The 17028-nt window shown below is 35.2% G+C and overlaps 1 protein-coding gene across 1 annotated transcript in view; it reads right to left on the bottom strand.

Annotated features, from left to right (window-relative positions):
* The window catches only part of LOC127957328 (reticulon-4 receptor-like), a 93277-nt gene extending 78532 nt beyond the window's left edge, over positions 1-14745 (bottom strand). The window contains exon 1 of the mRNA XM_052555821.1: positions 14257-14745. Within this exon, the coding sequence (XP_052411781.1) occupies positions 14257-14278 (22 nt within the window). The 5' untranslated portion in view covers positions 14279-14745. The remainder of the gene's footprint in view (positions 1-14256) is intronic.
* Positions 14746-17028: the final 2283 nt, after the last annotated feature.

The following is a 17028-nucleotide window of genomic DNA, read 5'->3' as shown; positions in this document are numbered from 1 at the left end:
ACCTTAACAACCAATTAGCAGCTGTAAACAACATCCTAGAAACTGCATACCACCACTAACAATCACCATGAATATAGCAACATATACCCAGAATCCACCCAGAGATTCTTTACAACAGCATAGCAGCGCAACCATCCAAACAACACTAACAATAATCCTGAACACCCTAACAACCACTTAGCGAATCCTAGCAACCACACAATCGGGCTATCAAGCACACAAAACTCGACAACAACCCCTTAGCAACCTCACAAAGCACCCTAACAAGAACCTAACAACCTAACACCCAGAACACCCTAACAAAAGTATAGCAAGACTAACAACAAGCAAGGATACACTAACAACTACATAGCAACCACACATTACACCTTTGCAACAACATAGCAAAACTAACAATCACCCAAAATCCCCTAAACACCACTTAGTAACCACACAGAACACCCTAACAACAACACAAACAATCACAATTAATACCCTAACAACTAGAGTTGTACCGAGTGCAATTTTTTTGGTTGAATCTTATTTACATTTTATTTTTTTGTAAGTGTGACCTGCTGATACAGATTTTTGTTGATTCCGATTTTCTTTCTAAAAACTATCATTGACAGCATAAACAAACAAAAATATTTACATAAAAAAAAATGTTAATACTGCAATTTCCCCAATCTGGACAAATTTACAGATATTCCCTCATTTAAGGGCAAAATAAGCAAAATTTTCTGAAAAGAATCGAATGAATCGCGATTTCTATAGTGATTCAATGCTTTTAAAATGTATACAGATTAAATTATTACACGCACGAATTAATGGAGACCTTGAAGAGTGTTCGTGAATCGTGCCTCTTATATGTCCTTCACGCGCTCCACTGTTTACTCCCTGACTGTCATAGGATTGAGCTCGCGCTCCGTTCGTCTCTGGCGCAGCTGACGTGTGATCTATAGGACTTGTGGCCAGTCATGCTAAAGCGAAGTAGTTTTATTTTTCTGTAGTTTGTCAATGGCTCTCTGCATCTTACCGACGCAGTTACGTTTGTTTCATTAGCAAACAGACATCTGATGGAGAAAGCTGATGGAGAGGAAAAGTTAAATAGAGATGAAGATGTTTTCACACTGAAAGAGACGCGATCTCGCTCTCACAGACGTGCCAGGCTATATCTGCAGCTAAACTGAATAAAAGCCCAAAAAACCCCACAAACAATTTATGAATGATGCAGTGCTAATTGACATTTATTACAGAACAGAAACTATAAAGTATATTTTCTACCTTATTATGTGCAGAACATTTAAATAATTGCTAATTAAATGTAGCCTAGTATATAAAACAATCATAAAATTGCCATTAGGAAAAAAATATCGATTACAAATGATTGATTATTGTCCAGCAGTGTATTTGATTTATTACAGCTAATTAAAAGTAATTAAAAAAATAAGATAATTCCTTGTAAAAATAATTATTATTATAATTATAATTATTATTATTATTATTATATAGGCTACATACATAAAATGATTGTATTTGACATTTCTGTCACTTCTGAAATTATGGCTACGCCCCTGGTGTGACAAAATGTTAGCTTATACATAATACTCTTTAAGCTCTTTTTTAAAAACTTGGCTTACATACATTTTTACGTATGCCACGTCGCATCATTAAACTAGCATTTAACAATGGACAAAAGTAATTATTTTTTTTTTATTTATTTTTTTTTAACCTATGGTTCTCTAACCATAAATGCTACTGTAATTTGCCCCCTGTCTAAGCATTTAAAGAATTTAGTAGAAGCATTTAAATAATCCCGTGAATGCACTTAAAGAATGCAGAATCGAATCGTTATAATAGAATCGAATCGAATTTTATTGTGAATCGAATCGAATTGAATCGTTCTAAATTTGCAAAAATCGTTCTTGAATCGAATCGAAAACCTATGAATCATAATCTAATCGAATCGCTGCCTTGCCAAAGATTCACAGCCCTATGTTATATATATTTGCTGAGTTGTGTACTTACATTATCCCAAATGTTTCGAAGAATGTTTAAATCAAGATAAATTATAAATGTTAACTAGTGTCATTGTGTTTTTTATTTTTTTATTATATTTTATTTTTTTGGACAATAACATGACCGGAAGGAGTGAGAGCGTTCGACTGTGTCATAATAAAAGCTCCGCTGCTTTCGAGCCATTCAGCGGCCTCATTTTGCTTCGACAGCTTACAGCCTCACCCTGCTTCCATTGGAAAAAACAGTTCTGCTGTGGCTTTGATTGGGATTATATTCGCCAGTGAAATTTAGCAAAAACAATCAACATTGTGTCCGAAATGTACAGTAAGTCAATTAGTTGTAACTTTAATCGGTGCATCTCTACTAGCAACAGCATAGTGACACTAATAACCACTCACTATACCCTAACAACTACACAGAATAATACTGCAATAACATATAGCACTGCTAACAACAAAACAACATCTCTATTATCTACACAAACCTCCATAACAACACCTTAGCAACCACCCAAAACACCCTAACATCTACTTGGCAACCACCCAGAACACCCTACACAAATAATCACCTTGAATACCCTAACAACAGCATAGCAGCACTAATAACCACGATTATCGAAACCTATGAATCATAATCTAATCGAATCGCTGCCGTGCCAAAGATTCACAGCCCTATGTTATATATATTTGCTGAGTTGTGTACTTACATTATCCCAAATGTTTCGAAGAATGTTTAAATCAAGATAAATTATAAATGTTAACTAGTGTCATTGTGTTTTTTATTTTTTTATTTTATTATATTTTTTTGGACAATAACATGACCGGAAGGAGTGAGAGCGTTCGACTGTGTCATAATAAAAGCTCCGCTGCTTTCGAGCCATTCAGCGGCCTCGTTTTGCTTCGACAGCTTACAGCCTCACTCTGCTTCCATTGGATTGCATCGGCTGTGGGGATGAAGACAACAACTCCCATGATTCCACACTCAGTGCACTCCGATATGTGCACTCCAGCTGCGAAAATTATATATTGTGCCTTTAAAAAACTCTCCAAATGAAGTGCTCTGTGACTAGAAAAGAGATGAATTACATTGCCCTCCACTATTGTTGGTACCCTTGGTAAATATGAGCAAAGGCGGCTCTAAAAAAATTCTGCATTGTTTATCTTTTGATAATGGGTTGATAACGGGTAACTTTGGACGGGTTAAATGTAGAGCATGAATTCTGAGTATGGGTCACCAAACTTGGCTGAATGTCACGTAACTTTTTTTTTTCACTTTAAAATTGTGTAGATAATAGGCCTTGTGTTCAGTAAACAAAAAATATGTTTGGCTGCTGAACAACATGTGGTGATGTAGGGGCTGTTTGACATTTGTTTTTGTTTTTTAGGGTTTCTGATCCCAAGGCTCAAATAATCTATGCAATTCTGCAGCTGTGATCCTTGGACAGTCTTTGGCCATTCAAACTTTTCTCCTCACCGTGCATTAGGATGATATATCCAGACAAATTTGCAACATCTTTAGTTTATTGGAAATTCTTGCCCTGATGGTGGAAATGGGGATTTTCAATGGTTAGTTTTACAGCCACTTTGTATTTTGTGAAGCTCAATAATCTTGTTCTGCACATCAGAACTATATTCTTTGGTTCTATTTTTTTTCACTAACCTTATGTGTAATAATGAGAAACTGTAAAGCTGTTACCATTCAAATGAATTCAGTATCAATAAATTCCATCTTCCACTACAGAAAACAGAAGCTGCATCTGAAGTGGCATTAGATGTATTTACACAGACTGATGAAGCTAAGGTGCAGTAAATTCATTTACACTGCAACATTTCAAATGCATAAAGAATTTTATAAGGTTAATGTTTTAAATATTTTTTAAACATACAGATAAGAAATGCTGGGAAAAACACAATGATATATTTAAATATGAAACCAAACCATTAGGTGGTGGCAAATGACTCTTTGAATAAGTACGTGAGTCATTTAGTCCTTTCTTTAAACAGATACATTCATACGGCGGATTCGTTCAGAAATGAGGTAAGTGACTGCTGATTTTATGAATGGTCTACTGAATCATTGACTCATTGACTTAAAAACATGGGTTCGTTCAGTAACTAAACACTACTGTATTGCTCAGAGACACAAAACAGTTCTGCTGTGGCTTTGATTGGGATTATATTCGCCAGTGAAATTTAGCAAAAACAATCAACATTGTGTCCGAAATGTACAGTAAGTCAATTAGTTGTAACTTTAATCGGTGCATCTCTACTAGCAACAGCATAGTAACACTAATAACCACTCACTATACCCTAACAACTACACAGAATAATACTGCAATAACATATAGCACTGCTAACAACAAAACAACATCTCTATTATCTACACAAACCTCCATAACAACACCTTAGCAACCACCCAAAACACCCTAACATCTACTTGGCAACCACCCAGAACACCCTACACAAATAATCACCTTGAATACCCTAACAACAGCATAGCAGCACTTATAACCACGTACAATACTCTAACAACTACACAGCAATCCAAAATATATCAATCCACAACATCTCAGCTATGTTGACCTTCCAAAACACAATGACAAGCACATAGCAACCACCTATAATACCCTAGCAACCATCCGGCTGCACAAACAATCAAAACAACATGGAATTGCGGCAATGAGTTTTGCAAGTACTGTGGTTTTCTTTATACATTTTAGAACTGTTGTTAAACTTTATCTCATAGTTTGTTATGACATATGATTGATTTTTCATTCTGCTTATGTCTAGACTGATACATCTGGAATGACCCACAAAACTCATTATCATGCACCAGAACATCTGCATCGAGTTCACCTCATTCTCTCTCATAATCACCCATCACATTGTGGGAAAAATCACCCATAGCCATAATGTCAATTATTCTATCAAGTTGGAGATCCCTGTTATTGTGTGCTAGTCCTTTGCTCAGATGCAGTGAAACATCTATGTAGTTTCTAACTTTTAGACTTTGCTTTTTCTTCTGCCACACTTTGGGCCTTTCCAACCAGACGAATTATGGTCTAAATATCTTTTTTCCGCCAAGGCCTGACTCCTAATGTAGATACATTGCTTGTTTCAAACTATACTTATGATGAAAAACACAATCTTTTGTCTTCCATTCTGTTTCACACTTTGTTGTTTCATTTTCCTACAGTGCTATTTTTTTTTCTCAGATGATTTTTTCCCCCATTCACTTTGTGCCTTTGTTTCTCTGTCTAGCCATCCGTCTGTCTCTCTCTCTCTCTCTCTGTTGATCTGTCTGATTCTTACTCATTGATTTTTCTTTTATCAAAGGGGTAAAAAATTTCTAAGATTAATGTCTGAATTTTATTAAGAAGCTGTGTTAAAGGGAATAAGTATTTTGTTGTTTATAAGGCCTATTTCTCCAAAGAAGCTTCTGGAGAATGTTTTGTACCTCCACCTATAGATATACTCATTAAAGCCAGAAAGATAGACGCAAAAAGATAAACACAGTTCTTACATGCACCCTTTGTCCAAATTTGATTAAATCCTCAGGCTTATTCAACAGTATCAGTTAACAGCGAAACAATCAATATCAGTGTGATGCACTACGGTTTTGTGTGATATCTCAAGTGTGCTTGTTTATCTATAAATTTGAAACATATTCCAGTCTCAGAACCAAACAAGAGTCAGTTCTTTAGCAAGGATAGCCTAATGTAAAATGATACTGTGTTTGACAGTACCTTATCTCCCTCGCACCCTTGAGTTCCAGATTAATTCATCGCACTGTATCTTATGAAAACATGTCCAGGTCACATTTCACCCCCCGAACAATTAATTAATTAATTAATAATAATAATAAAAAAAAAATATATATATATATATATATATATATATATATATATATATAATTAAGCATGACTTTCCCCACAAACTATGACAATTGTAATACATTCAGATAACAGGCGAACAGGTTGATGCTGTATACGACCCAGTCATGTTTCTTTTGAGGTTTGTAAAACATATTTAAACACTGTTGTAAAAACTCCATTGGTTCCAAAACTCAGTTTTGCTTTGACCAGAAAAATATAAATGTGCAAGCACTACTTTTCTCTAATTTAATTTGCTTTAACAGCATTGCTTAAAACTGGAAGAATAAATCTTTATCATAAATACCCTCTGTCAGAGTCTAAATCCAAAGCCCTGTGGCATTCACACTCCATTTGTTATGGTTTCTAAAAGAGATGCTAAAATATTGTCACTAATGCATCTGTGGTGTTAAAGGTCTGAAGAATCACGGTTGCCCGATTGATAACGGAAGCAAAGAAGTGACAGCGAGCAGAGAAAAACAGAATGAAAAGGTGGCTTGAGAGGACCAAACAAAGACACGCAAAGAGAAAAATGGGGAGACGGGTGAGAAAAGGAGGGACGACACTGACTTATGGTCCAGACAAAGGCTCTAGTCATGCACCTAATTTAAGGTCGTCCTGTGCTCCGTCTAATTAACTATTTACCAGCTCATCCATCACAAGCTCTATTCAGCTACTCACAGAGCCCTCTCCTCTCCAGATTAAAGGATAAATGTTTCATTACCATGGGCGTGTCTTCGGCTAAAAATGGTTTCTAGATGTAGCATTCATATTCGAGTATTGTAATGAGAAAAAAAGAGAGCTGAATCACCATTAATTAATCTTCGCCTCAGAAAAGAGAATGGCCAGCACAGCTTGAAAGGGAGAGCGCAGGCTCACTTGTTAGCTTAAAGCTTTTGTGTTTGCTTTGAAAGGGAGAAAGTGGTGTTTGTCTGGAGATAGAGTCAGAGCTAATCCTCAGAGGGACGCTTTACTGCATGTCCACCTCTTGTCAATTACGCTGCCATTTCCAAGGCACTGTGTTCGGTGCAATTAGATCCTCCTCCCAGGCACTGCAATACATTTAAATATGATCGTTTATGCAGAATTTAATGCAGACAAAGTTTTTGATCAAATTGGCCTGCCCGGAAGTAGGGCTAATTAGCACAGAAGTATAATGTTGTGTAGAACAGACCTTGAAGTATGTTGTATACAGTGTGCAACGTAAGAAACGTGCCAGTTTTGCCTTTTATCCTGTGGATGATATATTTTTGTGTTTATATATATATATATATATATATATATATATATATATATATATATATATATATGGGCTGTCAAATGATTAAAATTTTTAATCAAATTAATCAGAATTTTCAGTGGATTAATCATGATTAATCACTATTTGCAATTACACCTGAATCCTAACCAATTTTTTTTCTGAAATGCATACCAAAAGATAAATAACAGGACACAGATAGCCTACATTATATTCATGTATTGATTCATCAATATGTGGTTCTTTTTTTCTGAATTTCAAAAGTTTAACATTTACTTAGATAAAATTTACCTGAGCACTACATCAAACCATGCCATTTAACTACAGATAGTATAAGAGTTTTAGGTGAACCAGTGGTTAAATATAGCCACATATCTATGAAATTATGCATAGAGAAACTCGAAAGAATGAACTCAGAAACACAAACATGCGCCACCATCACATAAGCAGCACTCTGTCTGGGCACTCTTGTTTTTGGGAGGTGTTCATTTGCTCTGCCACAATACTTTAGGATCGATATTTTCACGTTCTGAAGGCTTCAAGTGAGAGTAAAACCAAGTAAAATGCATATGCTTTCCCAAACAGCTGTAATTTTCGCTGCATTGCATGTATGCGTTCTGCGCATGCGCAGTGTGAGACACAGGACGCTCCAGCGTATCAACTACCAAAGTCTTCTCTGTTTATCGAGCTTGGCATGAATGTATTTGAGAGTAACTGAGGTAAAACCTTAAGCTTCTTCGGTGTTTTCGTCACGGCACTCGCCGCTGTTTTTTATTATCTTGAGAATTCAGAGATCGACGAGACTTTCCTAACCTGAATAATTTGTCACACTGCGCATGCGTGAAATGCGTTAAAAAATTTGACGTAATTAACAACAAACAACTAATTAACGCCGTTAACGCGCTATTTTTGACAGCCCTAATATATATATATATATATATATATATATATATATATATATATATATATATAGACCTTATTTTTTATATATATAATTACTTATATAAATACACACACACATACGTATATATGTCTGTGTATGTGTTTGTGTGTGTGTGTTCTGCATATATACTATGATTTTTGTCATACTACACTTTCCTAAAGTAATTTAGGGGATTATTAAAAATTGGGGACAAATGTAATCTTTGAGAACTGGCATGATAATGCTGGGCTGTTATGTTACTGTACATTTTATGTAAATGCATTCTGCAATTTTTAATATCAGAGTTCCAAATGTTATTATTCTTTGTAAAAAAAAAAAAAAAAAGTAAAATAAATAAATAAATAAATAAATAAATAAATAAATTAAAAAAAAAAAAAATATATATATATATATATATATATATATATATATATATATATATATATATATATATATATATATATTATTTTTTTTTTAAATTAATTAATTTTTTTTTTTTTTTACAAAGAATAATAACATTTGGAACTCTGATATTAAAAATTGCAGAATGCATTTACATAAAATGTACAGTAACATAACAGCCCAGCATTATCATTCCAGTTCTCAAAGATTACATTTGTCCCCAATTTTTAATTGAAAGTTGCTCTAGTTTCATTCCATGCCATAGCTCAAAGCTTTTTAATAGTCAAACGCTGCCAGAAGTAAGAAGTTATATCAGCCGTTAACACCATTTCATACATTTAAGCATGACTTTTTAAGCTTATTTTGTCAAGAGTAACTTCAAATTTAACAATATCTTCATTCTGTCAAACACAACACATCACATGTCACCAAAGGATTGCGAAGCATCATTAAACTGCATCTGTAAAGGTCACTCGATTGATGCGGTTTGGTCATTCTGCTGAGCACAGAGCTCGTCTGATGCAATAGTATGTGAGATTACCTGAATAAATGAAGCTATTGCAGTGGACTCAGTTCATTTAGTGGGATTTGATGAGCATCTATTGAGTCTCTCGCCTGCAATACTTTTCAAACTATACGCAAACTATACGAATTATTTATCCATTTTTTAAGGCCAAACTGAACCCGCAAATGTTGCATAACACCACATTAGCCACATACAGCTTTGACAGTTTGAAGCCCACAAGATACAGGAAGCTGGTATTTTCAGTATCCTTCTGGTTCTTCTTTTTTTTTTTTTTTTTCTCTCAATGTGTTTCCATCATTCTGGAATCGATACAATTACATTATGTGTCAAGGACCAACCCACACTAAAATTGCTCTAGTGTTTCTCTTTCATAGCTCATGAGACTTAAGTAGCATATTTAGAAAATTAAATTTTCAGAAATGTCCCTTCCTGTTGAAACCTCGTATTAATCGGATCTCATTTTGAGAAACTTGCACATTTGAGATCACTGGGATCTTTTTCTTTAAAATCTCAGACATATCAAAAATCATCTTACTAATTTCATTTTGACTTGTGAGAGAAGGTATTTTCTTTCCCTCAGGACTGAAAAGTGAAATGAATATAGGCTATACATCTGGGTTTCATGTTTGTTGATATTAGTATATTATCATTCCTTCTAATAACTATTATTGTTCTACATGAATGCAATCAGTTTACTCTCCATCCTTTAAATCCTCAATGACTCGTTCACGCTTCCCATCTATTCAATAAGGTGCAGCTTTTCCTGCTTCTCCTCTTGTTGATTGCTGATAATGCTGCCATCTCAACAACTGACTCTGAGCAAACGTGGTTCATACTTACAGGAGCGATAATAATTAGACATGATCTCTCTAATAATGGCCTCCTTTATATTGCTGTCAAAAGCCAAGAGGCTGATTTGATTTTGTTTTCATACAGCAATTCAAAGTAAACTGAATAATGCCATTGTGAATTATTCTTGACTTTACCTGGACACATCTTGCTTCAGTTGTTTCTACACATTAAATGCAATATTTAGCAGTCAGTTTGAGGTCAGCCGTCACTCAGAATGCTATTTGGAAATAAAACATGGAAAGACCACTGACCTTGATAACTTCACAAAAAATACAGCAGGAAAATTCAGCTGCTTTCTGTATAAGAACCAATGTGTTGCCTTGAAAGCTCTTTTCTCCCCTTCTTTTTAATAATGATTATTTTATTATATTACTTGGAGATAACATAAAAACATTAAATATGCAAAAAATAATTACATGAAATATATTTAATACAAATAATATATTAACTGATCTACATATTTATACACACATACATATATTAGCGACTCATTATTTTCCTATTTAATATTTAGTTAATAGATTTTAATCTATTTTAAAATGCAAATTTAATTTAAATACTGTTAAATTAAATAAAAAAAAATACAATTAAACAATATATTTGGAATTAATTTATAAATTATTTCAAGTGAATGAAAAACAAGACATAATAAAAAAAAATCTACAATGCAGGAAAAAATAACACTTGAATATCCAGTGCAATATCAGGCTGACTTGATTTGTTGACAGTGACGCTCTCAACATTAAACCACTCATCAAACAGACTGCACACGTCATTGCACACAACTGGGAAAATATCACCAAGTCCTACCATGATCTTTGAAATCCCAGCACCATCCAGACCACAGCTAGTCTGATTCATCCTAAGTCAACCCATGTGACTTCATAACAGCTGATACCCTTTCTTCCACACCTGCGAGTAGCAGATGAAGCTCTGTATCAGAGAGTCCTCTCAGCAGAATGAGCTCCCTGCTGCTCTCTGCCATGTATTCTGATCATCCACATCATTTGGTTGATAATAGGACACTGGAGTGGAAATGGCTTGTTTGCTGTCTGTGTAAATATGGATGCTTTTGAAGAGGGTCTTGTTGAGAGTGACAGTCTGAGGGAAAGTAATAAGACAAAGCTCTATACTAAAACCTCACCACAATGAATTAGCTCTCCGTGTTGGAGAGCTGCAGGCTGGAATATCTTCAGCACTTTTAATGCATTTTTCGACTGACTGGAAGGAAATGGAATCTTCGCAGCTGCCTTTCTAAAACCTATTGAAGAAAAAGTCTCTTCAGATATTGACTCAAGACACAAACCAATAGCTACAAGCTTAAAACACATACATCTCTCTATTAACAATGCCTTCCAACAGAAATGCTTTGGGACTCACATTGTATAGACAACCAGGTTCACCAAGTTTCTGTTTTTGTGTTAGGTGTTGAATTATATTAGCTGCTACTGACAGTGTATAGTAAGATTACAACACAATAGATGCACATTCCTCAAATTTGCACCAATAAGAGTGTCAAACCTGGTTGGTTACACCTAAAAGGCAACATAATTTAATGTGAAAGCAAGTGCAAATGAAAAGAGTTTTAGCAGATGGGAAGATTTTCCAGTGGATAAATATATCATTCTGTTTATGACTCCAGACTTCTCAGTGCATGAGTCAGATGGTTTGTGCAGCTTTTGTCTTTATTTCAGAGCTTGACAGACATGTCACTATAAACTTGCTGCAGCTAATGATTACTTTGATAACTGATTAATTGATTAATATTTATTTGAATAATCTGGTTTTTTTTAGTATTTTAATTGAAATTGTAGTATTTTTATTTATTTTAATGAAATATATAAAGTCATCAGCCTAATTTACAATATAATATCTAGCAACAATATAAAAACAAGCAATAAATATATATTTTTGTCCAGCTTTAAGGCAGAACCACTATTTAAATCACTAAATTATAAGCTTTTTTCAAATATAGTAACATTCGAAAATGCACAAACATTTATTTTTGTGCTACTGAAAAAAATAGTGTACAAACATTTCTCTAATAGAAAGCCATAGCACTTTCCAGAGTTAATTACAAAGAAACAGGAAGTAACATTGAATTAAACTTGACATTTTGAAGTACAAAAACTGAAATAGTAATTATTATTTTTTTTATTTTTTTTACAGTGTGAGTAAATATTAATGACAGGGTTTATTCCGATTTAAGAAAGATATGTGCAATGTAAACTCCATGCTATTGTTCACTCATTCTGAAATGAATTAGATCACTGTACGGTTGACTAATGTTTAAAAGGGGCAAAAGTGAGAAGAAAATGACAGAGGAAAAGCTTTCTAAATGGGCTGTCTGTCGCCTCTCAACACAGTCTTGCTCTAGCTTTAATTACAGGATCCACAGCAAAAACAAAAACACATGTCATTTATCATCTAAATATCAATGCCTCCACACAACATAGTACGGAAAAGAAGATGCCTTATTCATTTTCTTTTCCTCTCCTTCCCTCTCTCAACCCACAGCAAATCCATCTGCACGACGAGACTACCCCTCTTTCTCATCCTTATTGCTCTCCGTCTCACTATGATGGAATATTTAATGTGTTTTCACTTCAATCAGGTTAGCAGAGCGAGGCGGGAGGGACCACGGATACCCAATTGGTCCAAACAGTGAGAAGGACAAGTCCATCTGGCCTCTTAAACAACATCACAACTCCTTTGAGAAAGCACACCGTGAGGAGAGGCACAAGATAGCCATCCGTGAAACACTGCATAACCTTTCTTTCCACTTGAATTCCTGCAATACCTTTTGCATTGTGGCAAAGAAAGCATCTAGAGTGCCTTGCGCTTGCTGAATGAGAGTTGTGCAATAAGCTGCTTCCATCCTTAGAGTATTACGGATTTAGTCGCTGCTGTACAGGGTGGAGCTCTGCTGCTTTTCAGCACCTCCCAAAGCTTCTTGTGATCTTGCGATGTGATCTTTAGTTAGAGCTGCTCACAAGCTCACGGGTGCAAGCAAAACAAACATTGTCAATGCTTTGTTAAATCCTAATTAGACCAGGGATAATGCAGAACAAATGTGTTTCAACCATTTTCTACAGTGCCCTAATAAAGCTCTGCTGTCCTCTTTGGGTTGAAAACAGCAAAACAGGAAGCTGAACTCGGCTCTCGGTCTTCATGTTGTTGATTTCAGCACCATGGACAGCGTCTTTCTCAATTAACATGATGCAGAAAGCTAAGCAACTGTGAGACTGGATTATTATGATAAAATTTGATATAATAAAGTCTTCCTTGACTTATTTATCAATAAATACCAGGGAAACCTATAGGTTTCTGTATACAGACTATAACACAGAAAAGGACTTTTTAGTTGCATATGATGAATTCTAATGATTACAAGTCAGCATATTCGTCAATATTGTGTTAATTATCCTATATAAGAAGAATGCTCACACAGGCTATCAATTAATATATTAATAAAAATTCAAACAACTTTATTTCATCATTCAAACTTGAGGAAAACACTGTTGATGTAAGATCATCATCCATTTCTTCAATTACTGGTACTGTAAGAAAAAATGCTCAAATATATTTCACATTTGATCAATGTACTTATAAGAATAAATCAAATAAAAAACGCCAACACTGAACGCAAAACAGCATAAACAGAAATGTATGCGCAACTATTAATAACAAACACCATCTATGAGCTGCCATTCATTGTCCAGGCCTTCGTAATTAAATATTTAGGCGTAAAAGCCAATGGCCACTCCCCCAAACACCATATGCAAATAAGTAGACAGGACCGCAGATGATTAAAATCATATCGACTTCAACTACTTGACAAAACACAGGGTATATTTGAAACCTCCCTAAGATTAGTGTCTTAAATTAGACACATGTTTAAAATTGACGAGAAAGGACGAAATTTAAAAACAATTACATTTTTTCAATTTTCTCACTGCAACAACAACGGGAAGAGTCTCGTCTCCGGTACGAAACCGTTAGCAAAGTACTCTCCGTAAACCTACACAGATAATAGAGCTCGCGCAACCCTTTAGGGACGCGCATCAACGAGTAGAGAAACGCGTTTAAGCTCGCGAAAAAGCCAAGGCAATTGTGATTCTTCCTGGCAGACTGTTTTCAGCGGGACAGACAGCCTCAAACTAGAGCGCATTAGAAACGAAGCTTCGCGTCTCGTAGTGTACGGCAGTATGAAATAATCGTTTTAATGGAGAATTCTGTATATATGACCAAACTGATTCAACATTAGCCATATGTAGCGGGAATCAAGCATCATAACACCTTTCACGTCCGTGACAGACATTTGTGGATGCGCGTTGTGGATAGATGCGGCAGTTAGACTATGTATAATAAATAAACAACAACCAATTCAACAAATATAACTCTTTAAAATAATTCCCCTGACTTACCCTCAACAATTAAAGTCGTCATGTTTTACGAATAAATCCAGTAAATGAGTAATCCCAGAAAGAGGTCGCCTTTGGTCTGGAGAAGATGGTGTTTTCCTCGCTGTGGTAAATTGTAAGAATCTGCAAACCTCACGGAAGATGAACCACCATCATCCCTGCCACTCAAACTTTACCCGACGGTCGCCGTACAGGCGCGGGACGGAGAGCAGCGTCTCCCGGTGGTTCCTCTCTCAGTCATTTGGGCAGAGACACAATCACAGTAACATCCAAACTCAAAGACTGCCTTGAGCGGGCGAAAGTCACACTGGGAGGGGGATAAACTACCGGCGGGATGAATCCAAATCGGCTTTACGCCACATTCCCGGTTAAAGCAGAAGTATTCCAACGATCCGAGTCAGTGTCCGTGCAGCCGCGCGAGAGGAACGGAAAGAGGCTGTGGCGCCGCGCTTGTGAGAGAGAGAGTGAGGTGTGTGTGTGTGTGTGCGTGTGTGTGTGTGTGTGTGTGTGTGTGTGTGTGCAGAGAGAGAGAGCGGGGAGGGGGGGGGGGGTTGTTGGTGGGGCGGCTTAGAGATAATATACGGGTCCTTTTTTTTTTCTTTTTTTTTTTTTTTTTTTACACATCAACACAAATGATGTAAGATTTCAATGAAAACAATTACATGGAAAAGTCTCCAGTTTGTGTCAACCGTTAAATAAATAAATAAAATCAAGAGAACTTCAAGGATAGGGTGATCCTTGACTGCATTTTTCTTTTCTTCTGTGGAACAAAAGATAAATGTGTTTATAATAACTTTATAATAGTTATAATAGCTTTAGTGACAATGATATAAACCAAATATTAAAAATGAGTTTTCATGTTATTAGATTTTTAACCAAAATTTAATTTGTACCAAGGGGGCATTTTACCCCACCTATGGGGCAAAACCCAGTCTGACAAAGCTCTTTGCTGTAATCACTTAGAGCAAAATCAGAGTACATGCTGTTTTAGCTTAAAATTAAAAATAAGTTAATCAATAATTATGAATTATACAATTACAGTAGCCTATTTGAAAACTTTGTTAGCCAGTGCTAACTAGCTACCTGATGCTAAATTGAGATACATTTTATATTATAAAGTTTGATCATTTTAGTCAAAAAGTTATAGAATACATTTGATTGAAAAACAAAGCATTAGAAGTATGTATGTTTTTATATATATAAAATAAAGCTTAATTAAACTGAATATAAACAAACAAACAAATGAGAGAATGGGAAGGGGTATTGTGGGGTTGCTTAGAGAAAGATAGAGAGAGACAGAGAGAGATGAATGTTTTATAGCACAGGAGCAGGAATGGAGCACTAATGAATCTTTTATAGATTTCAGACGCTTTGACGTGCAGAGAATCCATTTGTATAAAACTAAGGCATTCCTGCACATGAATACACACAGAATTATAAACACAGAAGCCTGAGGACATATAAACTTCCAGAAATTGGCGCTGCATTCATTTGACCTACACATCTTTGACCGACACCATATAATATCCATAATATAACACATATGGAAGCAAAAAACAAATATCAACAAATTTCCCTTGCCTTCACTTAACACACTGCTGCATGAATCAACTGTCCCTGTTTGGAAAATGTAGAGCTAGGATAATCGTTTCTGTGATACATGAGATGTTCAAACGAGAAAGATGACATTCGGGTTTGATGACTTTGAAGGTTTCTCATATTGCAATTACAAAAAGATTCATCCATATCCATCTGTTTTCTCACCTCACAGACTAATGATGTGAATTATCCACCGATTAAACATGAAATAACACAATTCAGTATGTTAGAAGTGCAAAAGAATGAATTGTACTGCAAAGCACTGTAAACATGCGCATTATAAAAAAAATAAATAAAATTGTTTAATTATTTATAACAACAATACAACATAAAAAAAGAATGATAATAAGCACTGGGATCTTAATAATTAAAAGAGGTGCTCAGACTCCCAAAAACATCCAACTACTTTTTTCTATATTCATTACCTTGAGGATTCTTCCAAGGTGTTAGTACTGCATTTTAGATAGTGCTTCAATACTGAGCAATAATTGAGCCTGTGGCTACCAACCACAATTAATGCTAGTGTGTAATATAGAGTCAAAGATCGTGGATGCAATACATTATGTAAACTTGAACAGTAGATGAAATTAGCATGTTAATTCACACACAAAAAGTTATCAGGAATATTTTTTTTTTAGGCAGAAGACACCCCCCACTGACCACAACACATGGAAAAGTCAGTTTTGGATGCTGACTCTGTGTGGTGATATGTCATATAGTGGGGCATGTTGTCACATTATATAAAACAGTGTGAACCTGCTGTTAAATGACACAGATGTGAAAGAGATGCCTTTGAAATATTACATACTGCCTTAGAATATAACCTGTCAACATACTGTATCTGTATATAACATTATGGGTGACTTAACTGATTTAAGCTACACTGAAAATTATATATACTAATACTAATACAGTTTTTCTCAGTCGCGTTGGTACATTTCTCAAATCGTCCTTGAGATTTGCAAAACAGTAAGTGCATTTCTCAAAACAACTCGTACAAAGAGCAAAACACCATGGATTACCTGCAAAAGCCTGTTACTTACTCAAAATCCTTAATTCATCTCTCAAAAATAAATATCTTTGTCAATGAAAATTTCAGTGCCATCAGAATGACAAGTCCTTGTGTCATAGTTTATGGATAAGAGAGTCAAATTCCTTAGTCATGTTGTCAATATA

This window comes from Carassius gibelio, chromosome B5 (assembly GCF_023724105.1).
Source record: "Carassius gibelio isolate Cgi1373 ecotype wild population from Czech Republic chromosome B5, carGib1.2-hapl.c, whole genome shotgun sequence".
Classification (NCBI taxonomy): domain Eukaryota; kingdom Metazoa; phylum Chordata; class Actinopteri; order Cypriniformes; family Cyprinidae; genus Carassius; species Carassius gibelio.
The sequence above is the reverse complement of the archived record's forward strand: the minus strand, read 5'-3'. Positions and strand labels throughout refer to the sequence as shown.